Source organism: Mustelus asterias, unplaced genomic scaffold (assembly GCF_964213995.1).
Source record: "Mustelus asterias unplaced genomic scaffold, sMusAst1.hap1.1 HAP1_SCAFFOLD_3993, whole genome shotgun sequence".
NCBI classification, from domain to species: Eukaryota; Metazoa; Chordata; class Chondrichthyes; order Carcharhiniformes; family Triakidae; genus Mustelus; species Mustelus asterias.
In genome coordinates this window covers 1-23,060 of record NW_027593938.1, presented here as the reverse complement: position 1 = coordinate 23,060, position 23,060 = coordinate 1, and the positions used below count along the sequence as shown (strand labels likewise).

At 61.5% G+C, this 23,060-nt stretch overlaps 1 protein-coding gene across 1 annotated transcript; it reads left to right on the top strand.

Moving 5' to 3' along the window:
• Positions 1-4,279: 4,279 nt before the first annotated feature.
• LOC144490897 (apoptotic chromatin condensation inducer in the nucleus-like) lies at positions 4,280-22,713 on the top strand (the record flags this gene model as incomplete). Its single annotated transcript, XM_078208583.1, has 4 exons — positions 4,280-4,433; positions 16,949-16,991; positions 20,549-20,682; positions 22,527-22,713. Coding segments are annotated over exons 1-4 (487 nt in total), but the record flags the coding sequence as incomplete, so codon positions are not given.
• Positions 22,714-23,060: the final 347 nt, after the last annotated feature.

The window sequence follows — 23,060 nt, the reverse complement described above, 5'->3', positions numbered from 1 at the left end:
TGTCTCCCCACCCATCTCTCTGTCTCCCCCCCCATCTCTCTGTCTCCCCCCCATCTCTCTGTCTCCCCCCCATCTCACTGTCTCCCCCCCCATCTCACTGTCTCCCCCCCCTCTCTCTGTCTCCCCCCTCTCTCTGTCTCCCCCCCTCTCTCTGTCTCCCCCCCTCTCTCTGTCTCCCCCCCTCTCTCTGGTCTCCCCCCTCTCTCTGTCTCCCCCCTCTCTCTGTCTCCCCCCCCTCTCTCTGTCTCCCCCCTCTCTCTGTCTCCCCCCCTCTCTCTGTCTCCCCCCCTCTCTCTGTCTCCCCCTCCTCTCTCTGTCTCCCCCCCTCTCTCTGTCTCCCCCACTCTCTGTCTCCCCCACTCTCTGTCTCCCCCCCCTGTCTCCCCCCCCCTGTCTCCCCCCCCTGTCTCCCCCCCCCTGTCTCCCCCCCCCTGTCTCCCCCCCCTCTCTCTGTCTCCCCCCCTCTCTCTGTCTCCCCCCCCTCTCTCTGTCTCCCCCCCCTCTCTCTGTCTCCCCCCACTCTCTCTGTCTCCCCCCCCTCTCTCTGTCTCCCCCCCCTCTCTCTGTCTCCCCCCCTCTCTCTGTCTCCCCCCCCTCTCTCTGTCTCCCCCCCCTCTCTCTGTCTCCCCCCCCCTCTCTCTGTCTCCCCCCCCCTCTCTCTGTCTCCCCCCCCTCTCTCTGTCTCCCCCCCCTCTCTCTGTCTCCCCCCCTCTCTCTGTCTCCCCCCCCCTCTCTGTCTCCCCCCCTCTCTCTGTCTCCCCCCCTCTCTCTGTCTCCCCCCCCCTCTCTCTGTCTCCCCCCCCCCTCTCTCTGTCTCCCCCCCCTCTCTCTGTCTCCCCCCCTCTCTCTGTCTCCCCCCCTCTCTCTGTCTCCCCCCCCTCTCTCTGTCTCCCCCCCCCTCTCTCTGTCTCCCCCCCCTCTCTCTGTCTCCCCCCCCCTCTCTCTGTCTCCCCTCCTCTCTGTCTCCCCCCCCCCCCCTCTCCGTCTCCCCCCCTCTCTCTGTCTCCCCCCCCTCTCTCTGTCTCCCCCCCCCTCTCTCTGTCTCCCCCCCCTCTCTCTGTCTCCCCCCCCTCTCTCTGTCTCCCCCCCTCTCTCTGTCTCCCCCCCCTCTCTCTGTCCTCCCCCCCCTCTCTCTGTCTCCCCCCCCTCTCTCTGTCTCCCCCCCTCTCTCTGTCTCCCCCCCCTCTCTCTGTCTCCCCCCCTCTCTCTGTCTCCCCCCCTCTCTCTGTCTCCCCCCCCTCTCTGTCTCCCCCCCTCTCTCTGTCTCCCCCCCCTCTCTCTGTCTCCCCCCCCATCTCTCTGTCTCCCCCCCATCTCTCTGTCTCCCCCCCATCTCTCTGTCTCCCCCCCATCTCTCTGTCTCCCCCCCATCTCTCTGTCTCCCCCCCTCTCTCTGTCTCCCCCCCTCTCTCTGTCTCCCCCCCTCTCTCTGTCTCCCCCCCTCTCTCTGTCTCCCCCCCTCTCTCTGTCTCCCCCCCTCTCTCTGTCTCCCTCCCCCTCTCTCTGTCTCCCCCCCTCTCTCTGTCTCCCCCCCCTCTCTCTGTCTCCCCCCCCTCTCTCTGTCTCCCCCCCTCTCTCTGTCTCCCCCCCTCTCTCTGTCTCCCTCCCCTCTCTCTGTCTCCCCCCCCTCTCTCTGTCTCCCCCCCCTCTCTCTGTCTCCCCCCCCTCTCTCTGTCTCCCCCCCTCTCTCTGTCTCCCCCCCCTCTCTCTGTCTCCCCCCCCTCTCTCTGTCTCCCCCCCTCTCTCTGTCTCCCCCCCCTCTCTCTGTCTCCCCCCCCCTCTCTCTGTCTCCCCCCCCTCTCTCTGTCTCACCCCCCTCTCTCTGTCTCCCCCCCCCTCTCTCTGTCTCCCCCCCCTCTCTCACTGCCTCCCCCCCCTCTCACTGCCTCCCCCCCCCTCTCACTGCCTCCCCCCCCTCTCACTGCCTCCCCCCCCTCTCACTGCCTCCCCCCCCCTCTCACTGCCTCCCCCCCCCTCTCTCTGCCTCCCCCCCCCTCTCTCTGCCTCCCCCCCCCCCCTCTCTCTGCCTCCCCCCCCCCTCTCTCTGCCTCCCCCCCCCCCCCTCTCTCTGCCTCCCCCCCCCCTCTCTCTGCCTCCCCCCCCCCTCTCTCTGCCTCCCCCCCCCCCTCTCTCTGCCTCCCCCCCCCCCTCTCTCTGCCTCCCCCCCCCCTCTCTCTGCCTCCCCCCCCCCTCTGTCTCCCCCCCCCTCTCTGTCTCCCCCCCCCTCTCTGTCTCCCCCCCCCTCTCTGTCTCCCCCCCCCTCTGTCTCCCCCCCCCCTCTGTCTCCCCCCCCTCTCTGTCTCCCCCCTTCTCTCCCCCCCCTCTCTGTCTCCCCCCCCCTCTCTGTCTCCCCCCCCCTCTCTGTCTCCCCCCCCTCTCTGTCTCCCCCCCCTCTCTGTCTCCCCCCCCTCTCTGTCTCCCCCCCCTCTCTCTCTCCCCCCCCCCCTCTGTCTCCCCCCCCCCTCTGTCTCCCCCCCCCCTCTGTCTCCCCCCCCCCCTCTGTCTCCCCCCCCCTCTGTCTCCCCCCCCCCTGTCTCCCCCCCCCTGTCTCCCCCCCTTCTGTCTCCCCCCCCCCCCTCTGTCTCCCCCCCCCCCCTCTGTCTCCCCCCCCCCCTCTGTCTCCCCCCCCCCCTCTGTCTCCCCCCCCCCCTCTGTCTCCACCCCCCCCCTGTCTCCACCCCCCCCCCTCTGTCTCCCCCCCCCGTCTCTCCCCCCCCTCTGTCTCCCCCCCCCCCTCTGTCTCCCCCCCTCTCTCTCTCTGCCTCCCCCCTCTCTCTCTCTGTCTCCCCCCCCTCTCTCTCTGTCTCCCCCCCCCTCTGTCTCCACCCCCCCCCTCTGTCTCCCCCCCCCCTGTCTCCCCCCCCCCTGTCTCCCCCCCCCTCTGTCTCCCCCCCCCCTCTGTCTCCCCCCCCCCTCTGTCTCCCCCCCCCCTCTGTCTCCCCCCCTCTCTCTCTCTGTCTCCCCCCGCTCTCTCTCTGTCTCCCCCCCCCCTCTCTCTCTCTGTCTCCCCCCCCCCTCTCTCTCTCTGTCTCCCCCCCCCCTCTCTCTCTGTCTCCCCCCCCCCCTCTGTCTCCACCCCCCCCCTCTGTCTCCCCCCCCTGTCTCCCCCCCCCCTCTGTCTCCCCCCCCCCCTCTGTCTCCTCCCCCCCTCTCTCTCTCTGTCTCCCCCCCGCTCTCTCTCTGTCTCCCCCCCCCCTCTCTCTCTCTGTCTCCCCCCCCCTCTCTCTCTCTGTCTCCCCCCCCCCCCCTCTCTGTCTCCCCCCCCTCTCTCTCTGTCTCCCCCCCTCTCTCTCTCTGTCTCCCCCCTCTCTCTCTCTGTCTCCCCCCTCTCTCTCTCTGTCTCCCCCCTCTCTCTCTCTGTCTCCCCCCCTCTCTCTCTCTGTCTCCCCCCCTCTCTCTCTCTGTCTCCCCCCCTCTCTCTCTCTGTCTCCCCCCCTCTCTCTCTCTGTCTCCCCCCCTCTCTCTCTCTGTCTCCCCCCCTCTCTCTCTCTGTCTCCCCCCCTCTCTCTCTCTGTCTCCCCCCCTCTCTCTCTCTGTCTCCCCCCCTCTCTCTCTCTGTCTCCCCCCCTCTCTCTCTCTGTCTCCCCCCCTCTCTCTCTCTGTCTCCCCCCCTCTCTCTCTCTGTCTCCCCCCCTCTCTCTCTCTGTCTCCCCCCCTCTCTCTCTCTGTCTCCCCCCCTCTCTCTCTCTGTCTCCCCCCCTCTCTCTCTCTGTCTCCCCCCCTCTCTCTCTCTGTCTCCCCCCCTTCTCTCTCTCTGTCTCCCCCCTCTCTCTCTCTGTCTCCCCCCTCTCTCTCTCTGTCTCCCCCCCTCTCTCTCTCTGTCTCCCCCCCTCTCTCTCTCTGTCTCCCCCCCTCTCTCTCTCTGTCTCCCCCCCTCTCTCTCTCTGTCTCCCCCCTCTCTCTCTCTGTCTCCCCCCCTCTCTCTCTCTGTCTCCCCCCTCTCTCTCTCTGTCTCCCCCCCCTCTCTCTCTCTGTCTCCCCCCTCTCTCTCTCTGTCTCCCCCCCTCTCTCTCTCTGTCTCCCCCCCTCTCTCTCTCTGTCTCCCCCCCTCTCTCTCTCTGTCTCCCCCCCTCTCTCTCTCTGTCTCCCCCCCCTCTCTCTCTCTGTCTCCCCCCTCTCTCTCTCTGTCTCCCCCCCTCTCTCTCTCTGTCTCCCCCCCTCTCTCTCTCTGTCTCCCCCCCTCTCCTCTCTCTGTCTCCCCCCCTCTCTCTCTCTGTCTCTCCCCCCCACCCCCGTGTTGTGGATGATGCTCTAACAGCCCCTCACCCCCTCGCCCACCCACCATTCCTCTTGTGTCTTGCAGCGAGGCCATGCAGGCGGTGATGGAGACGGAGGCGAGCGCAGAGTGCGATCCCGTGGAGCTGCCTGCGGAAGGCAAGGAGCAGCAGAGGAGAGAGGAGAACAGCAGCCCTCCGGACGGGGATAAGAAAGAGGTGAGGGGGGGTGGACGGGGGCTGGTGGAAACACGCGCAGGTCGCCTCGAGATGCTGCGGTCAGAGCCAGCCGCTCGCTCCCAGAATCCTTCCGGAATCCTCCGTACCGCCTCGCGTGAGGGAAGGGGGGGGGGGGGGGGTAGTGGGGACCGGCCCGGCTGGGGTTTCCTGTTTTAAAGCTCATTCACTGTGAAAGAGGGGGGCGGTGGGGGTGGGGGCCGCATGGGGGGTCCTACAGCTGGGAGGGAGATAGCCAGCGAACGGTGGTGAAGAGTGTCAGTCAGGGCAGCTTGAACCCTGGGCTTAGTGGGGGAGTGCTGTGGGCGGGGGAACTGGGTAAACTGTGCAGAGGGTCTGCTCCCTCCTGCAGCCCCCTCCGCTCCCCACCCCCCCCAACGCTATCTCCAAACGCAGCCCACGAGGCTCCGTCCCAGCTCACCGCAAGAGTCCTGCCGATCCCACAGCACCCTTCCTGCACAGTCCTGAGTCGCGGCTGCCGCCCGGGGACTTGGGGAGGGTGGGGTGGGGGTTGGGAGCTGTCCCCTGTTGACTCAGCCAGAGGGGGGGGGGGGGTCACTGGACAGTGAGGCGCATTTGAGACTTCCTACCCCAGAACCCCCCTCCCTCCCAACTTCCCATCCCTATTAGCAGAGATCAGAGCCTGGGCTGTCCTCACTCTGTGTGTGCCTGTGAGTGGGAGTGTGTGTGCGCCTGTGAGTGGGAGTGTGTGTGCGCCTGTGAGTGGGAGTGTGTGTGCGTCTGTGAGTGGGAGTGTGTGTGTGCGCCTGTGAGTGGGAGTGTGTGTGCGCCTGTGAGTGGGAGTGTGTGTGCGCCTGTGAGTGGGAGTGTGTGCGCCTGTGAGTGGGAGTGTGTGTGCGCCTGTGAGTGGGAGTGTGTGTGCGCCTGTGAGTGGGAGAGTGTGTGCGCCTGTGAGTGGGAGAGTGTGTGCGCCTGTGCGTGGGAGAGTGTGTGCGCCTGTGAGCGGGAGAGTGTGTGCGCCTGTGAGCGGGAGAGTGTGTGCGCCTGTGAGCGGGAGAGTGTGTGCGCCTGTGAGCGGGAGAGTGTGTGCGCCTGTGAGCGGGAGAGTGTGTGCGCCTGTGAGCGGGAGAGTGTGTGCGCCTGTGAGTGGGAGAGTGTGTGCGCCTGTGAGCGGGAGAGTGTGTGCGCCTGTGAGCGGGAGAGTGTGTGCGCCTGTGAGTGGGAGAGTGTGTGCGCCTGTGCGTGGGAGAGTGTGTGCGCCTGTGAGTGGGAGTGTGTGTGCGCCTGTGAGCGGGAGAGTGTGTGCGCCTGTGAGCGGGAGAGTGTGTGCGCCTGTGAGCGGGAGAGTGTGCGCGCCTGTGAGTGGGAGTGTGTGTGCGCCTGTGAGTGGGAGTGTGTGTGCGCCTGTGAGTGGGAGGGTGTGTGCGCCTGTGAGCGGGAGTGTGTGTGCGCCTGTGAGTGGGAGTGTGTGTGCGCCTGTGAGTGGGAGTGTGTGTGCGCCTGTGAGTGGGAGTGTGTGTGCGCCTGTGAGTGGGAGAGTGTGTGCGCCTGTGAGCGGGAGGGTGTGTGCGCCTGTGAGTGGGAGAGTGTGTGCGCCTGTGAGTGGGAGTGTGTGTGCGCCTGTGAGTGGGAGTGTGTGTGCGCCTGTGAGTGGGAGGGTGTGTGCGCCTGTGAGTGGGAGGGTGTGTGCGCCTGTGAGCGGGAGGGTGTGTGCGCCTGTGAGTGGGAGTGTGTGTGCGCCTGTGAGTGGGAGTGTGTGTGCGCCTGTGAGTGGGAGTGTGTGTGCGCCTGTGAGTGGGAGTGTGTGCGCGCCTGTGAGTGGGAGTGTGTGTGCGTCTGTGAGTGGGAGTGTGTGTGCGCCTGTGAGTGGGAGAGTGTGTGCGCCTGTGAGTGGGAGAGTGTGTGCGCCTGTGCGTGGGAGAGTGTGTGCGCCTGTGAGCGGGAGAGTGTGTGCGCCTGTGAGCGGGAGAGTGTGTGCGCCTGTGAGTGGGAGAGTGTGTGCGCCTGTGAGCGGGAGAGTGTGTGCGCCTGTGAGTGGGAGTGTGTGTGCGCCTGTGAGCGGGAGAGTGTGTGCGCCTGTGAGTGGGAGAGTGTGTGCGCCTGTGAGTGGGAGTGTGTGTGCGCCTGTGAGCGGGAGAGTGTGTGCGCCTGTGAGTGGGAGAGTGTGTGCGCCTGTGAGTGGGAGAGTGTGTGCGCCTGTGAGCGGGAGAGTGTGTGCGCCTGTGAGTGGGAGTGTGTGTGCGCCTGTGAGCGGGAGAGTGTGTGCGCCTGTGAGTGGGAGAGTGTGTGCGCCTGTGAGTGGGAGAGTGTGTGCGCCTGTGAGCGGGAGAGTGTGCGCGCCTGTGAGCGGGAGAGTGTGCGCGCCTGTGAGCGGGAGAGTGTGCGCGCCTGTGAGCGGGAGAGTGTGCGCGCCTGTGAGCGGGAGAGTGTGCGCGCCTGTGAGCGGGAGAGTGTGTGCGCCTGTGAGCGGGAGAGTGTGTGCGCCTGTGAGCGGGAGAGTGTGTGCGCCTGTGAGCGGGAGAGTGTGTGCGCCTGTGAGCGGGAGAGTGTGTGCGCCTGTGAGCGGGAGAGTGTGTGCGCCTGTGAGCGGGAGAGTGTGTGCGCCTGTGAGCGGGGGTGTGTGTGCGCCTGTGAGCGGGGGTGTGTGTGCGCCTGTGAGCGGGAGAGTGTGTGCGCCTGTGAGCGGGAGAGTGTGTGCGCCTGTGAGCGGGAGAGTGTGTGCGCCTGTGAGCGGGAGAGTGTGTGCGCCTGTGAGCGGGAGAGTGTGTGCGCCTGTGAGCGGGAGAGTGTGTGCGCCTGTGAGCGGGAGAGTGTGTGCGCCTGTGAGCGGGAGAGTGTGTGCGCCTGTGAGCGGGAGAGTGTGTGCGCCTGTGAGCGGGAGAGTGTGCGCGCCTGTGAGCGGGAGAGTGTGCGCGCCTGTGAGCGGGAGAGTGTGCGCGCCTGTGAGCGGGAGAGTGTGTGCGCCTGTGAGCGGGAGAGTGTGTGCGCCTGTGAGCGGGAGAGTGTGTGCGCCTGTGAGCGGGAGAGTGTGTGCGCCTGTGAGCGGGAGAGTGTGTGCGCCTGTGAGCGGGAGAGTGTGTGCGCCTGTGAGCGGGAGAGTGTGTGCGCCTGTGAGCGGGAGAGTGTGTGCGCCTGTGAGCGGGAGAGTGTGTGCGCCTGTGAGCGGGAGAGTGTGTGCGCCTGTGAGCGGGAGAGTGTGTGCGCCTGTGAGCGGGAGAGTGTGTGCGCCTGTGAGCGGGAGAGTGTGTGCGCCTGTGAGCGGGAGAGTGTGTGCGCCTGTGAGCGGGAGAGTGTGTGCGCCTGTGAGTGGGAGTGAGAGAGTTTTTAAAAAATCATTTATGGGACATGGGTGTCGCTGGCTGACCAGCATTTATTGCCCATCCCTAGTTGCCCTTGGAGGGCAGTTGAGAGTCACCCACATTGCTGTGGCTCTGGAGTCACGTGTAGGCCAGACCAGGGTAAGGACGGCAGATTTCCTTCCCTAAAGGGACATTAGTGAACCAGACGGGTTTTTCCCACAATCAATAATGGTTTCACACAAGTGTGTGAGTGCATGCGCGGTGCGATGAATGTGTGGGTACGGGAGTGTGTGTCCGTGTGAGAATGTGCGAGTGAGTTGGAGAAGTGTGGAGGAGGGGACCTCCTGCTGAGTGTCTGGGGGGGGTGGGGGGAGCGTGTCTGGGTGTGAAACCAGCTCTTGGCCTGCCCTGCTCTGTGTGCGCGCAGACTCCACATTCACAGCTTGACTTGCTCGTGAGGCCCCCACCCCTCCACGTGGGAACCCAGCCAGGGAATACTGAGCCCAGTGTGGGGGTGGGTGGGGGGGGTCTCTCAGCCTGGCGCGGGGCCCCCTCCCTCAATCCCTCATCCTTTGTCTCTCTCCCGATCCACTTCACAGCACCAGGACAGGCAGGAGTCTGCCAGACAGGGTGGGTTAACACTGCTGCCTCACAGCGCCAGGGACCCGGGTTCGATTCCCGGCTTGGGTCACTGTCTGTGCGGAGTCTGCACGTTCTCCCCGTGTCTGCGTGGGTTTCCTCCGGGTGCTCCGGTTTCCTCCCACAGTCTGAAAGACGTGCGGGTTCGGGTGCATTGGCCGTGCTAAATTCTCCCTCAGTGTTACCCGAACAGGCGCCGGAGTGTGGGCCACTAGGGGATTCTCACAGTAACTTCATTGCAGTGTTAATGTAAGGCTTGCTTGTGACCCTAATAAATAAGCTTTATAAACGGAGAAGCCCAGGCTGACTGAAGCTGTGTTGCATGTGGGACTCCCTCGTGTGTGTGTGTGTGCGCATGCACATGCGTGTGCGTGCACATCTGCGTGTGTACAGGAATCTGTATGTATGCGTGCGGGTGTCTGTGTATGTATGCGTACGGGAGTCTGTGTATGTATGCGTGCGGGAGTCTGTGTATGCATGCGTGCGGGAGTCTGTGTATGCATGCGTGCGGGAGTCTGTATGTATGCGTGCGGGAGTCTGTGTATGCATGCGTACGGGAGTCTGTGTATGCATGCGTGCGGGAGTCTGTATGCATGCGTGCGGGAGTCTGTGTATGCATGCGTGCGGGAGTCTGTGTATGCATGCGTGCGGGAGTCTGTGTATGCATGCGTGCGGGAGTCTGTGTATGCATGCGTGCGGGAGTCTGTGTATGCATGCGTGCGGGAGTCTGTGCATGCATGCGTGCGGGAGTCTGTATGCATGCGTACGGGAGTCTGTGTATGCATGCGTACGGGAGTCTGTGTATGCATGCGTACGGGAGTCTGTGTATGCATGCGTACGGGAGTCTGTGTATGCATGCGTACGGGAGTCTGTGTATGCATGCGTGCGGGAGTCTGTGTATGCATGCGTGCGGGAGTCTGTGTGTATGTATGCGTGCGCGAGTCTGTGTGTATGCATGCGTGCGGGAGTCTGTGTATGCATGCGTGCGGGAGTCTGTGTATGCATGCGTGCGGGAGTCTGTATGCATGCGTGCGGGCGTCTGTGTGTATGTATGCGTGCGCGAGTCTGTGTGTATGCATGCGTGCGGGAGTCTGTGTATGCATGCGTGCGGGAGTCTGTGTATGCATGCGTGCGGGAGTCTGTGTATGCATGCGTGCGGGCGTCTGTGTGTGTATGTATGCGTGCGCGAGTCTGTGTGTATGTATGCGTGCGGGAGTCTGTGTATGTATGCGTGCGAGCGTCTGTGTGTGTATGTATGCGTGCAGGAGTCTGTGTGTATGTATTCGTGCGGGAGTCTGCGTGCGTATGAATGCGTGCGGGAGTCTGTGTGTACGTACGCGTGCGGGAGTCTGTGTGTACGTACGCGTGCGGGAGTCTGTGTGTACGTACGCGTGCGGGCGTCTGTGTGTACGTACGCGTGCGCCAGTTTGTGTATGTATGCGTGCGGGAGTTTGTGTGTACGTACGCGTGCGGGCGTCTGTGTGTATGTACGCGTGCGCCAGTTTGTGTATGTATGCGTGCGGGCATCTGTGTGTATGCGTGCGGGCGTCTGTGTGTGTATGTACACGTGCGTGCATCTGTGTGTATGCGTGCGGGCGTCTGTGTGTGTATGTACACGTGCGTGCATCTGTGTGTATGTACGCGTGCGGGCATCTGTGTGTGTATGTACGCATGCGGGCATCTATGTACCCGTGCGGGAGTCTGTGTGTACGTACGCGTGCGGGCGTCTGTGTGTATGTACGCGTGCGCCAGTTTGTGTATGTATGCGTGCGGGCATCTGTGTGTATGCGTGCGGGCGTCTGTGTGTGTATGTACACGTGCGGGCGTCTGTGTGTATGTACACGTGTGTGCATCTGTGTGTATGCGTGCGGGCGTCTGTGTGTGTATGTACACGTGTGTGCATCTGTGTGTATGTATGCGTGCGGGCATCTGTGTGTGTATGTACGCATGCGGGCATCTATGTACCCGTGCGGGCGTCTGTGTGTATGTATGCGTACGGGTGTCTGTGTGTATGCATGCGTGCGGGCGTCTGTATGTACGCGTGCGGGCGTCTGTGTGTATGTACACGTGCGGCCGTCTGTGTGTATGTACACGTGCGGGCGTCTGTGTATGCATGCGTGCCGGCGTCTGTGTATGCATGCGTGCCGGCATCTGTGTATGCATGCGTGCTGATGTCTGTGTATGCATGCGTGCGGGAGTCTGTATATGTATGCGTGCGGGAGTCTGTGTATGTACGTGTGCGGGCGTCTGTGTGTATGTATGCGTGCGGGAGCCTGTGTGTGTATGTATGCGTGCGGGAGCCTGTGTGTGTGTATGTATGCGGGCGGGAGTCTGTGTGTGTATGCGTGTGGGAGTCTGTGTGTGTATGTATGCGTGCGGGGGTCTGTGTGTGTGTATGCGTGCGGGTGTCTGTGTGTGTATGTATGCGTGCGGGAGCCTGTGTGTGTATGTATGCGTGCGGGAGCCTGTGTGTGTATGTATGCGGGCGGGAGTCTGTGTGTGTGTATGCGTGCGGGTGTCTGTGTGTGTATGTATGCGTGCGGGAGCCTGTGTGTGTGTGTATGCGTGCGGGAGCCTGTGTGTGTATGCGTGTGGGAGTCTGTGTGTGTATGTATGCGTGCGGGAGTCTGTGTGTGTGTATGCGTGCGGGTGTCTGTGTGTGTATGTATGCGTGCGGGAGCCTGTGTGTGTGTGTATGCGTGCGGGAGCCTGTGTGTGTATGCGTGCGGGAGTCTGTGTGTGTATGCGTACGGGAGTCTGTATGTATGTATGCGGGCGGGAGTCTGTGTGTGTATGTGTGCGGGAGTCTGTGTGTGTGTGTATGCGTGCGGGAGTCTGTGTGTGTATGCGTACGGGAGTCTGTATGTATGTATGCGGGCGGGAGTCTGTGTGTGTATGTGTGCGGGAGTCTGTGTATGTGTGCGGGAGTCTGTGTGTGTGTGTGTGTGTATGCGTGCGGGAGTCTGTGTGTGTATGTATGCGGGCGGGAGTCTGTGTGTATGCGGGCGGGAGTCTGTGTGTATGCGTGCGGGAGTCTGTGTATGCGTGCGGGAGTCTGTGTGTGTATGCGTACGGGAGTCTGTATGTATGTATGCGGGCGGGAGTCTGTGTGTGTATGTGTGCGGGAGTCTGTGTGTGTGTGTATGCGTGCGGGAGTCTGTGTGTGTGTGTGTGTGTGTGTATGCGTGCGGGAGTCTGTGTGTGTATGTATGCGGGCGGGAGTCTGTGTGTATGCGTGTGGGAGTCTGTGTGTGTATGCGTGCGGGAGTCTGTGTGTGTATGTATGCGGGCGGGAGTCTGTGTGTATGCGTGTGGGAGTCTGTGTGTGTATGCGTGTGGGAGTCTGTGTGTGTATGCGTGTGAGAGTCTGTGTGTGTATGCGTGTGGGAGTCTGTGTATATTTAATGTTTATCTGTGTGTGAGTGAGCGACCTGCAGTCCCCAGACGCTCCCTGACCCCAGCCGCAGCACCGATCGGTGGGGGGCGAACGTGAGCGAGCTGAATGCGGGACACCTCCAGCTCCTGTGAGGGGGAATAGCGAGGTGGAGGCGGGGCAGAGCGTGTAGCGGAGTTGCCTGCTGCTCTGAATGGGCTTCTGGTCGCACTGCTTAGCGACAGAGCAGAGGGGCTAGATGGGGCAGGGGACGGGGGCTAGATGGGGCAGGGGACGGGGGCTAGATGGGGCAGGGGACGGGGGCTAGCCGGGACGGGGGGGGGGTGGCTAGACGGGGTGGGGAGAATGCTGCTGCTGCTTTATTTTTGAATGGTGCTCCTTCACCTCCTGAGTCAATCTGTCAACAATACTGTGTCTGCTGTTACCACATTAAACCCCAGATAAGCCCCATGACTCATCCTATCACCATTCCGTTGGACTTAAACGCCAAGGCAGCACGTTACCCAATCAAAATTCACTACTTGTTCACCGTGAGAGAGGGAGAGAGAGAGGGCGAGAGAAAGAAAGAAACAAACAGAGAGAGGTTGTGTGTGTGCGCAATTCCAGCCACCGCTACCTCCCCCACCTCACCCCGCCAGCAAAATAAACCAAACTGCAAGCTGCCTCCGACTGCCCCGCTGGCAGCTGGGAGGTTTTCCTGTTACCCCCCCCCCCCCCCCACCCCTCTCCTCACTCGACCAGGAGGACGGGACGGGGGCGGCCGAGGAGCGGGAGCAGATAGCCAAGAAGACGGTTGTCGAGCGAGAGAGCGCCCACGTTTCTCCTTGCGAGGCCACAGGCGGAAGGGGCCAAACGCGACCAGCCGAAGGAGGTTGGTGGGGGGGGAGAAAACCGGGTGGTCGCACGTTGTGACAATCCGGGAGAGAGAGAGAGATTGACTGCTGAGATCTCCAGGCAGAGACCCCCCCCCACTCCACCACACACACCCCCCCCCCCCGCCACGGGGCAGGCTGAATGTTACATACATGTCCGAGGAACGGGGCAGAGCAACTCTTCGACCAAACGGTAGAGGACTTCCTCGTGGGTGCCTGAGCTTTTCCAACGCACTCCCTGCTGGCGCGCCAATTGCCAGCAGAGAGAGAGAGGCATCTGGAGATGCCAGAAAGAAATGTTCCTGGTCTCTCGCTCTGGTTGGCGAGAGCAGTCGCTCACAACAACGCAAAGACATCCGCTGCCAGACTCCCACCTCCGCCGGTTAACCTGCCAACTAACCCGGCCAGTCGCCACGTCCGAGACTGTGGGCTGGGCGATCGATCGAAAAGGGGGAAACCAGGGACAGGCACGCTAAGAACAAAAACCCACGTTTGGGGCTGAAAGAGTGAGAGAGGGGGGAGAATGCTTGAACCCCCCCTCTCTGAAACCCGGACCACCGCCTGCCCCACAGAGAGAGTGTGCTGACTCGGAGCGACGCAGATCTCACGCTCGCGAGAGAAGACTCGAGTGCCTGGGGGCAAGGAGGCTCGCTGCTTCACGCTAACACGGCGGGAGTCTCCCAACCGCTTCCAGCTCCCAGCGTTTTCCCCATCTTTCAGGCCTTCCCCGCCCGCCCCAAAATGCCGGAAGAGAGGGGGGGGGCGCCCAGAGCCGAAAAAAAAAAAACCACCCGTGGACCGCCGCAAACTTGCAACGCAAAACGGCAAAGAGAGTGGACCCCGTCTCTCCCACCCTGCCTCTCCGTCAGTTACAACGGGGAGGGGGCACCTCTCAGGACTAACGTTAACCCACGCCCGTCTAAATGAACTGATGATCCCCCCCCGCCTCTTTGGGGGGGGGAGAAATGCTTCCGCAGTCGTGCCCAGAGCCAGCAGGAAGGCACGGCGGGGGAAAGGGAGGAACGTCAGGCCTGTGTGCGTGCACTGTTGCCGCCACGCAACTGGGGACATTGCCCGCTCGGTCGCATGCTTTGGAAAACTGGTTCGCCGTCGCCCTCGACCCGGGGGTGGGTCGTGGCCTTTCGCCTCACCTCGTCTTGTCTCCCTCATCGCCTGTTTTAAACTTACTACATCTCACTACCACCTAACAGTGAGGGGCTCCCTCTGATTTGAACTGTAAGGCAGTACTCAGGAGTGTGAGATTCCTCCAGCAACGCGTTACGCTGAAGACCAGGTGGTGTGAAAGGGTACCTGGAACATTTGTCATTTCATAACTGTTAAATTTTCTTTTCTTTTTTTTTTGTTTTTTAAAAAAAAAAAGACAAAAAAATTATCTCGTGTGCTTTCCGTAAATTCTTGGAAGGGAAGAGTTTTAGTTTTTTTTTTTAAAAAAAAAAAATGGGATTCGAACTGTTAAATTTCCCGGATTGTAATAAAGCCTCTTTTTTTTTTAATTGAGTTATTCGGTGGGTGGGTTTGGGTGGGGAGGGGTGGTGGGTTTCAAAACCGATTCGATGCTCAGCTACTAACGAGGGAGCATAAATCACCGACCGGACTAACAGCGGGCAGTTCGGGCGGCGCTTGAGGGAAAGAGGGGACCTTCAGCGGAGAGAGAACAGCACCGTAAAAGGGGTGGGGGGGGGGGGGGGGAGTGGGACTCTGCCGATGGTTGGGACGAGGTGGGGGGGGTGATGGTACGGTGGAGGGGGGAGGGACGTGGATCCTGCCCTCACCCACACCGGGCCTGGTCCTTGCCAGGCAGAACACAGAACATTCCAGCACAGGAACAGACCCTTCGGCCCCTCCGAGCCTGCACCGACCATGCTACCCCCTGTCTGAACTAAAACCCCCTACCCTTCCGGGGACCGTATCCCTCTCTTCCCATCCTGTTCATGGATTTGTCCGGACGCCCCTTAAAACTCACTGCCGTATCCGCTTCCACTCCCTCCCCCGGCAGCGAGTTCCAGGCACCCACCACCCTCTGTGTAAAAAATCTGCCTCGTACATCTCCTTTAAACCTTGCCCCTCGCACCTTAAACCTGTGCCCCCGAGTAATTGACTCTTCCACCCTGGGGAAAAAGCTTCTGACTATCCACTCTGTCCATGCCCCTCATAATCTTGTAGACTTCTATCAGGTCGCCCCCTCAACCTCCGTCGCTCCAGTGAGAACAAACCGAGTTTCTCCAACCTCTCCTCATAGCTAATGCCCTCCATACCAGGCAACATCCTGGTAAATCTTTTCTGTACCCTCTCCAAAGCCTCCACATCCTTCTGGGAGTGTGGCGACCAGAACTGAACACTATATTCCAAGTGCGGCCTAACTAAGGTTCTATAAAGCTGCAACATGACTTGCCAATTTTTAAACTCAATGCCCCGGCCGATGAAGGCAAGCATGCCGTATGCCTCCTTGACTACCTTCTCCACCTGCATTGCCACTTTCAGTGACCTGTGTACCTGTACACCCAGATCCCTCTGCCTATCAATACTCCTAAGGGTTCTGCCACTTCCTGTAGATTTCCTGTCAGAAATTAGACCTTTCAAAATGCATTCCCTCACATTTGTCCGGATTAAACTCCATCTGCCATCTCTCCGCCCAAGTCTCCTACCGATCTATATCCTGCTGTATCCTCTGGTGGTCCTCATCGCTATCTGAGATAGGACCATTGTTCACCACCCACTTAATTCCCCCCCCCCCTCCCCGACCAACGAACTAGCCCCCCGCCACCCTCCCAACCCCCGCGCGCCTCGCCCTCCTGTCCCAGCACGGGTTGCAGGAGGGGGTGGTTCAGAACTCTCGCGTTCTTCGACTCGGGTGAGCCAGCGGGAAGCGCGTACCCGCTCTGACCCAAAGCCGGTACGGTTGGAGGAGTCCCTCTTCCTCAGGAGGGCAGGGGGCATTGGGATAGAATCCCTACAGTGCAGGAGGAGGCCATTCAGCCCATCGAGCCTGCACTGACAATACCACCCAGGCCCTATCCCCATAACCCCACATATTTACCCTGCTAATCCCCCTGACACTAGGGTCAATTTAGCATGGCCAATTCACCTAACCTACACATCTTTGGACACTAAGGGGCAATTTAGCATGGCCAATCCACCTAACCTACACATCTTTGGACACTAAGGGGCAATTTAGCATGGCCAATCCACCTAACCTACACATCTTTGGACACTAAGGGGCAATTTAGCATGGCCAATCCACCTAACCTACACATCTTTGGACACGAAGGGGCAATTTAGCATGGCCAATCCACCTAACCTACACATCTTTGGACACTAAGGGGCAATTTAGCATGGCCAATCCACCAAACCTACACATCTTTGGACAGTAAGGGGCAATTTAGCATAGCCAATCCCCCGAACCCAGATATCTTTGGACACTAAGGGGGAAATTTAGCATGGCCAATCCACCCTAACCACATCCTTGGACACAATTTAGCATAGCCAATCCACCTAACGCCCGCGTCTTTCAGACTGTGGGAGGAGACCCACGCAGACACGGGGAGAACGTGCAGACTCCGCACAGACAGTGACCCGAGCCGGGAATCGAACCCGGGTCCTTGGTGCTAACCACTGTGCCACCCAGAGAGGGGAAGGGGGCATTGTGATAAGCGGGGGGGGGAGGGGACTGGGTTTCAGCGGCTGGTCACATGAGGTCTGGTCGGGCTACCAGCCAGTAGGCTTGGGGAGAGGGGGGGGGGTGGGGGATGCTGAGGTCCAGGAGGGGCTCTCCGATCTTCTCCCATTGCTGGAGTGAGTGGCTGGGGGGAGGAGGAGGGGATAGAAATTGGAGGCCCTACCCTATTTGTAAGGGCAGCCGACCCCGGGGGATTTGTTGGGACGGTGGCGGTCTCTGTTTCAGCCCCTGACTGGCCACCTTTGCTTTGGGGGGGGGCGGGGGGTGACGAGATAATATGGGTGAAGGGGGAGATTGGCTACAGTGACGATGAACGGACCCTGGGGAGGGGGGATCAGAGCGGTGATGCGGTCTCTCTAACGGACCCACGCCCGCCTGTCTGATCTGGGCAGTGCCCGACGTCTGGAGGGGAGGGAGTGTGGGGTGGACCGGTGTCCTTCTCCTCTTCGCAGCAGGTCCCTATGCCCCGTGTTGCTTGGCGCGGGGGCCGGGCGGCGGGGGTGGGTGGGGGAGGATGGGTAGTGGGGCGGGCTGCCGCTTTTTCTCCGCGGATCTTGCCCCGCCTCTTCCTCCGCCATGACTCACGCTCCCTCTCTCCGCCCCCGTGTCCTTCTGGGGTCTTCTCTCTTTTCCAGAACGCGGTGCCGAAAGCTTTCAAGAGGAAGATCTCGGTGGTTTGTGAGTACCTCGTCTTTATTCACCCTCCTGTTCGCCGGCCCTGCTCCCCACGCTTTGCCCGGGGAGATGGAGACTGCCCGGCCTCACGCTCTGTCCCTGGGAGTGCTCGCTCTGTCCCTGCGGGCGCCGGGAGGGGCCCTCGCTCTGTCCCTGCGGGTGCTGGGGGGCCCTCGCTCCGTCCCTGCGGGCGCCGGGAGGGGCCCTCGCTCCGTCCCTGCGGGCGCTGGGGGGCCCTCACTCCGTCCCTGCGGGCACCGGGGGGCCCTCACTCTGTCCCTGCGGGCACCGGGGGGCAGGGGTCTCGCTCTGTCCCTGCGGGCGCCGGGAGGGGCCCTCACTCCGTCCCTGCGGGCGCCGGGAGGGCCCTCGCTCTGTCCCTGCGGGCACCGGGGGGCAGGGGTCTCGCTCTGTCCCTGCGGGCGCCGGGGGGCCCTCGCTCTGTCCCTGCGGGCACGGGGGGGCAGGGGTCTCGCTCTGTCCCTGCGGGCGCCGGGAGGGGCCCTCACTCCGTCCCGGGGGGCAGGGGTCTCGCTCTGTCCCTGCCGGCGCCAGGGGGGCCCTCGCTCTGTCCCTGCGGGCACGGGGGGGCAGGGGTCTCGCTCTGTCCCTGCGGGCGCCGGGAGGGGCCCTCGCTCTGTCCCTGTGGGTGCCGGGAGGGGCCCTCGCTCCGCCCCTGTGGGTGCCGGGAGGGGCCCTCGCTCCGCCCCTGCGGGTGCCGGGGGGCCCTCACTCCGTCCCTGCGTCCACTCGTCCTTAAGTTCAGGTATAGCAACGTATCGCTGAAAGGAGACATTTTGTCGAAACTTTGTGCCCTGCACTCATCAGGTCAGTCACAGGTAGACCAGTGGCGGGAGCAGCAAGGGCTCTTGACTGGTCGAGACGGCTGTTTGATTGGCAGAGGGACGGTAGGTAGCTTGGACAACATGTCTCCTTTCAGCCACGTTTAAGTCCTGTGCTGCCAAACCACAGCTTATATTTACATAGCACCTTTTAACCCATCACCAAACATCCCCACGGTGCCTGACCAGGAGTGTTGTAAAACAAAGCACAACACTGCGCGGCGGACATCAGGTCATTTAGGACAAGTTGAAGTTGTACAAGACGTTGGTACGGCCACCCTTGGAATACTGTGTACAGTTCTGGTCACCCTATTATAGAAAGGATATCATTAAACTAGAAAGAGTGCAGAAAAGATTTACTAGGATGCTACCGGGACTTGATGGATTGAGTTATAAGGAGAGGCTGGATAGACTGGGACTTTTTTCTCTGGAGCGTAGGAGGCTGAGGGGTGACCTTATAGAGGTCTATAAAATAATGAGGGGCACAGATCAGCTAGATAGTCAATATCTTTTCCCAAAGGTAGGGGAGTCTAAAACTAGAGGGCATAGGTTTAAGGTGAGAGGGGAGAGATACAGAAGTGTCCAGAGGGGCAATTTTGTTCACACAGAGGGTGGTGAGTGTCTGGAACGAGCTGCCAGAGGCAGTAGTAGAGGCGGGTACAATTTTGTCTTTTAAAAAGCATTTAGACAGTTACATGGGTACGATGGGTACAGAGGGATATGGGGCAAACGCGGGCAATTGGGACTAGTTCAGTGGTTTTTTTTAAAAAAGGGCAGCATGGACAAGTTGGGCCGAAGGGCCTGTTTCCATGCTGTAAACCGCTATGACCTTCTTATTGAAGTCGGAATATAAATGTGTTGGAAGCGATTCGGTCGACTGATTCCTGGGAAGAAAGGGGCTTGCCTGCGGAGAGAGAGGTGATGTTATCGTAGGAAATAAAAGACCCTGGGAGTGAGGGGTGCGTGGTTGGGTTTGTGGGGCGGGGGGGGGGGGGGGGGGGGGTGGGTGTATGTTTCCCCTTGTGGGAGAGACTGGACCGAGGGGGGTGGGGTAGAGACACGGGCTGAAAATAAGGGGTCTCCCAATTAAGGCGGAGATGTGAAATGTTTTCTGACGATCGTTAGTCTGTGAAGACCTCTTCCCAGAAGGGGTCGGTTGAATATTTCCCTGGATTGTTTCCAAGCACGCCTGCAAATTAGCCTGGATCAGGAGAAGTGGAAGCAAAAACAAGAAGGCAGGTTACCCTCTGAGTGGCTGTTAATTGGGAGAGGGGGAGTGCGCAGAGGGATCTGGGTGTCCTGGTGCACCAGTCGCTGAGGGTAAGCATGCAGGGGCAGCAGGCGGTAAAGAAGGCGAATGGCCTTCATTGCGAGAGGTTTCGAGTACAGGAGCGAGGGATGTGTTGTTGCGATTATACAGGGCCTTGGTGAGGCCACACCTAGAGTACTCTGTGCAGTTTTGAACAAAGAACATTCCAGCACAGGAACAGGCCCTTCGGCCCTCCAAGCCTGCACCGACCATGCTGCCCCCGACTGAACTAAAACCCCTACCCTTCCGGGGACCGTATCCCTCTATTCCCATCCTATTCATGTACTTGTCAAGACGCCCCTTAAAACTCACTACCGTATCCGCTTCCACTCCCTCCCCCGGCAGAGAGTTCCAGGCACCCACCACCCTCTGTGTAAAAAATCTGCCTCGTACATCTCCTTTAAACCTTGCCCCTCGCACCTTAAACCTGTGCCCCCGAGTAATTGACTCTTCCACCCTGGGGAAAAAGCTTCTGACTATCCACTCTGTCCATGCCCCTCATAATCTTGTAGACTTCCATCAGGTCGCCCCTCAACCTCCGTCGCTCCAGTGAGAACAAACCAAGTTTCTCCAACCTCTCCTCATAGCCAATGCCCTCCATACCAGACAGTTGGAAGGAATCGCGATGGCGACAGTGTAGAGGGAGCTTTACTCTGTATCTAACCCCGTGCTGTACCTGTCCCTGGAGTGTTTGATGGGGGACAGTGTAGAGGGAGCTTTACTCTGTATCTAACCCCGTGCTGTACCTGTCCTGGGAGTGTTTGATGGGGACAGTGTAGAGGAGCTTTACTCTGTATCTAACCCCGTGCTGTACCTGTCCTGGGAGTGTTTGATGGGGGGACAGTGTAGAGGGAGCTTTACTCTGTATCTAACCCCGTGCTGTACCTGTCCTGGGAGTGTTTGATGGGGGGACAGTGTAGAGGGAGCTTTACTCTGTATCTAACCCCGTGCTGTACCTGTCCTGGGAGTGTTTGATGGGGGGACAGTGTAGAGGGAGCTTTACTCTGTATCTAACCCCGTGCTGTACCTGTCCTGGGAGTGTTTGATGGGGGACAGTGTAGAGGGAGCTTTACTCTGTATCTAACCCCGTGCTGTACCTGTCCTGGGAGTGTTTGATGGGGACAGTGTAGAGGGAGCTTTACTCTGTATCTAACCCCGTGCTGTACCTGTCCTGGGAGTGTTTGATGGGGGACAGTGTAGAGGGAGCTTTACTCTGTATCTAACCCCGTGCTGTACCTGTCCTGGGAGTGTTTGATGGGGGACAGTGTAGAGGGAGCTTTACTCCATTTTGACCCCTGGATGTGTCTGTGGGGAAGGTTTGGGGGGGACGATGTGAGTTGTTAGGGTGGTGATGGGGGCAGAGAGCGGCCCCCACGCTGTCAGTGAGCTGACCCTGTGTTTCCTGTCAGCTGCCAGTAAACCCCCCCCAGCAGGCGGTGTCGAGAGTGAGGCCGGCCTTCCCGCTCGCAAGCGGCGTTGGGGATCGAGTACCGTCGCCACGCAGAAGAAGCCTTCCATCAGCATCACCACAGAGTCACTGAAGGTAAGCGGGGGCCGGCTTCCCCTCCCTCGCCGCTCTGTCCCCCTCCCTCGCCGCTCTCTCTGTCCCCCTCCCTCGCTGCTCTCTCCCTCTCCCGCCCTGAGCTGACGCTGCTGCTCTCTCTCCCCCCTCCCTCGCCGCTCTCTCTGTCCCCCCTCCCTCGCTGCTCTCTCTCCCCCCCTCCCTCGCCGCTCTCTCTGTCCCCTCCCTCGCCGCTCTCTCTGTCCCCCCTCCCTCGCTGCTCTCTCTGTCCCCCCTCCCTCGCCGCTCTCTCCCTCTCCCGCCCTGAGCTGACGCTGCCCCTCTCTCTCTCTCCCCCCCTCCCTCGCCGCTCTCTCTGTCCCCCCTCCCTCGCTGCTCTCTCTCCCCCCTTCCCTCGCTGCTCTCTCTGTCCCCCTCCCTCGCCGCTCTCTCTGTCCCCCCTCCCTCGCTGCTCTCTCTCCCCCCCTCCCTCGCTGCTCTCTCTGTCCCCCTCCCTCGCCGCTCTCTCTGTCCCCCCTCCCTCGCTGCTCTCTCTCCCCCCCTCCCTCGCCGCTCTCTCTGTCCCCCTCCCTCGCCGCTCTCTCTGTCCCCCTCCCTCGCCGCTCTCTCTGTCCCCCCTCCCTCGCCGCTCTCTCTGTCCCCCCTCCCTCGCCGCTCTCCGTCTCCCGCCCTGAGCTGACGCTGCCCCTCTCTCTCTGTCCCCCCTCCCTCGCCGCTCTCTCTGTCCCCCTCCCTCGCCGCTCTCTCCCTCTCCCGCCCTGAGCTGACGCTGCCGCTCTCTCTGTCCCCCCTCCCTCGCCGCTCTCTCTCTCCCGCCCTGAGCTGACGCTGCCCCTCTCTCTCTCTCCCCCCCTCCCTCGCTGCTCTCTCTCCCCCCTCCCTCGCTGCTCTCTCTGTCCCCCCTCCCTCGCTGCTCTCTCTGTCCCCCCTCCCTCGCTGCTCTCTCTGTCCCCCTCCCTCGCTGCTCTCTCTGTCCCCCCTCCCTCGCTGCTCTCTCTGTCCCTCCTCCCTCGCTGCTCTCTCTGTCCCCCCTCCCTCGCTGCTCTCTCTGTCCCCCCTCCCTCGCTGCTCTCTCTGTCCCCCCTCCCTCGCTGCTCTCTCTGTCCCCCCTCCCTCGCTGCTCTCTCTGTCCCCCCTCCCTCGCCGCTCTCTCCTCTCCCGCCCTGAGCTGACGCTGCCCCTCTCTCTCTCTCCCCCCCTCCCTCGCCGCTCTCTCTGTCCCCCTCCCTCGCCGCTCTCTCTGTCCCTCCTCCCTCGCTGCTCTCTCTGTCCCCCCTCCCTCGCTGCTCTCTCTGTCCCCCTCCCTCGCTGCTCTCTCTGTCCCCCCTCCCTCGCCGCTCTCTCCCTCTCCCGCCCTGAGCTGACGCTGCCGCTCTCTCTGTCCCCCCCTCCCTCGCCGCTCTCTCTGTCCCCCCTCCCTCGCTGCTCTCTCCCTCTCCCGCCCTGAGCTGACGCTGCTGCTCTCTCTGTCCCCCCTCCCTCGCCGCTCTCTCTGTCCCCCCCTCCCTCGCCGCTCTCTCTCTCTCCCGCCCTGAGCTGACGCTGCCCCTCTCTCTCTCCCCCCCTCCCTCGCCGCTCTCCGTCTCCCGCCCTGAGCTGACGCTGCCGCTCTCTCTGTCCCCCCTCCCTCGCCGCTCTCCGTCTCCCGCCCTGAGCTGACGCTGCCCCTCTCTCTCTGTCCCCCCTCCCTCGCCGCTCTCTCTCTCTCCCGCCCTGAGCTGACGCTGCCGCTCTCTCTGTCCCCCCTCCCTCGCCGCTCTCTCCCTCTCCCGCCCTGAGCTGACGCTGCCGCTCTCTCTGTCCCCCCTCCCTCGCCGCTCTCCGTCTCCCGCCCTGAGCTGACGCTGCTGCTTGCTGTGTTCCAGAACCTGATTCCAGATATGAAACCTCCGGTCTGCCCGGCTCCCGGACAGGGCCAGGAGGTTGTGGTGGATCTTCACCCGGACGACGGGCGAATCTCGGAGGATGAGAATGAGAGGAACGAGGAGGAGGACCCGCACGATAAGGGGTTAAAGATCCGTCGCACAGTCACACAGGTAATCCAGTCCCTGTGTCTGTCTGAGACACTCTGACCCCAAAACATAACAGTAGGAGCAGGAGTGGGCCACCTGGCCCCTCGAGCCTGCTCCGCCATTCAATAAGATCATGGCTGATCTTTTCCTGGACTCAGCTCCACTTACCCGCCCGCTCACCATAACCCTTAATTCCTTCACTGTTCAACAATCTATCCATCCTTGCCTTAAAAACATCCAATGAGGGAGCCTCAACTGGGCCGGGAATTCCACAGATTCACAACCCTTTGTGTGAAGAAGTTCCTCCTCAACTCAGTCCTGAATCGGTCTCTCTCTCAACTCACCCTGGCTCCCCCCTCCCCATCGCTCTCCTAGACATTGCCCCTT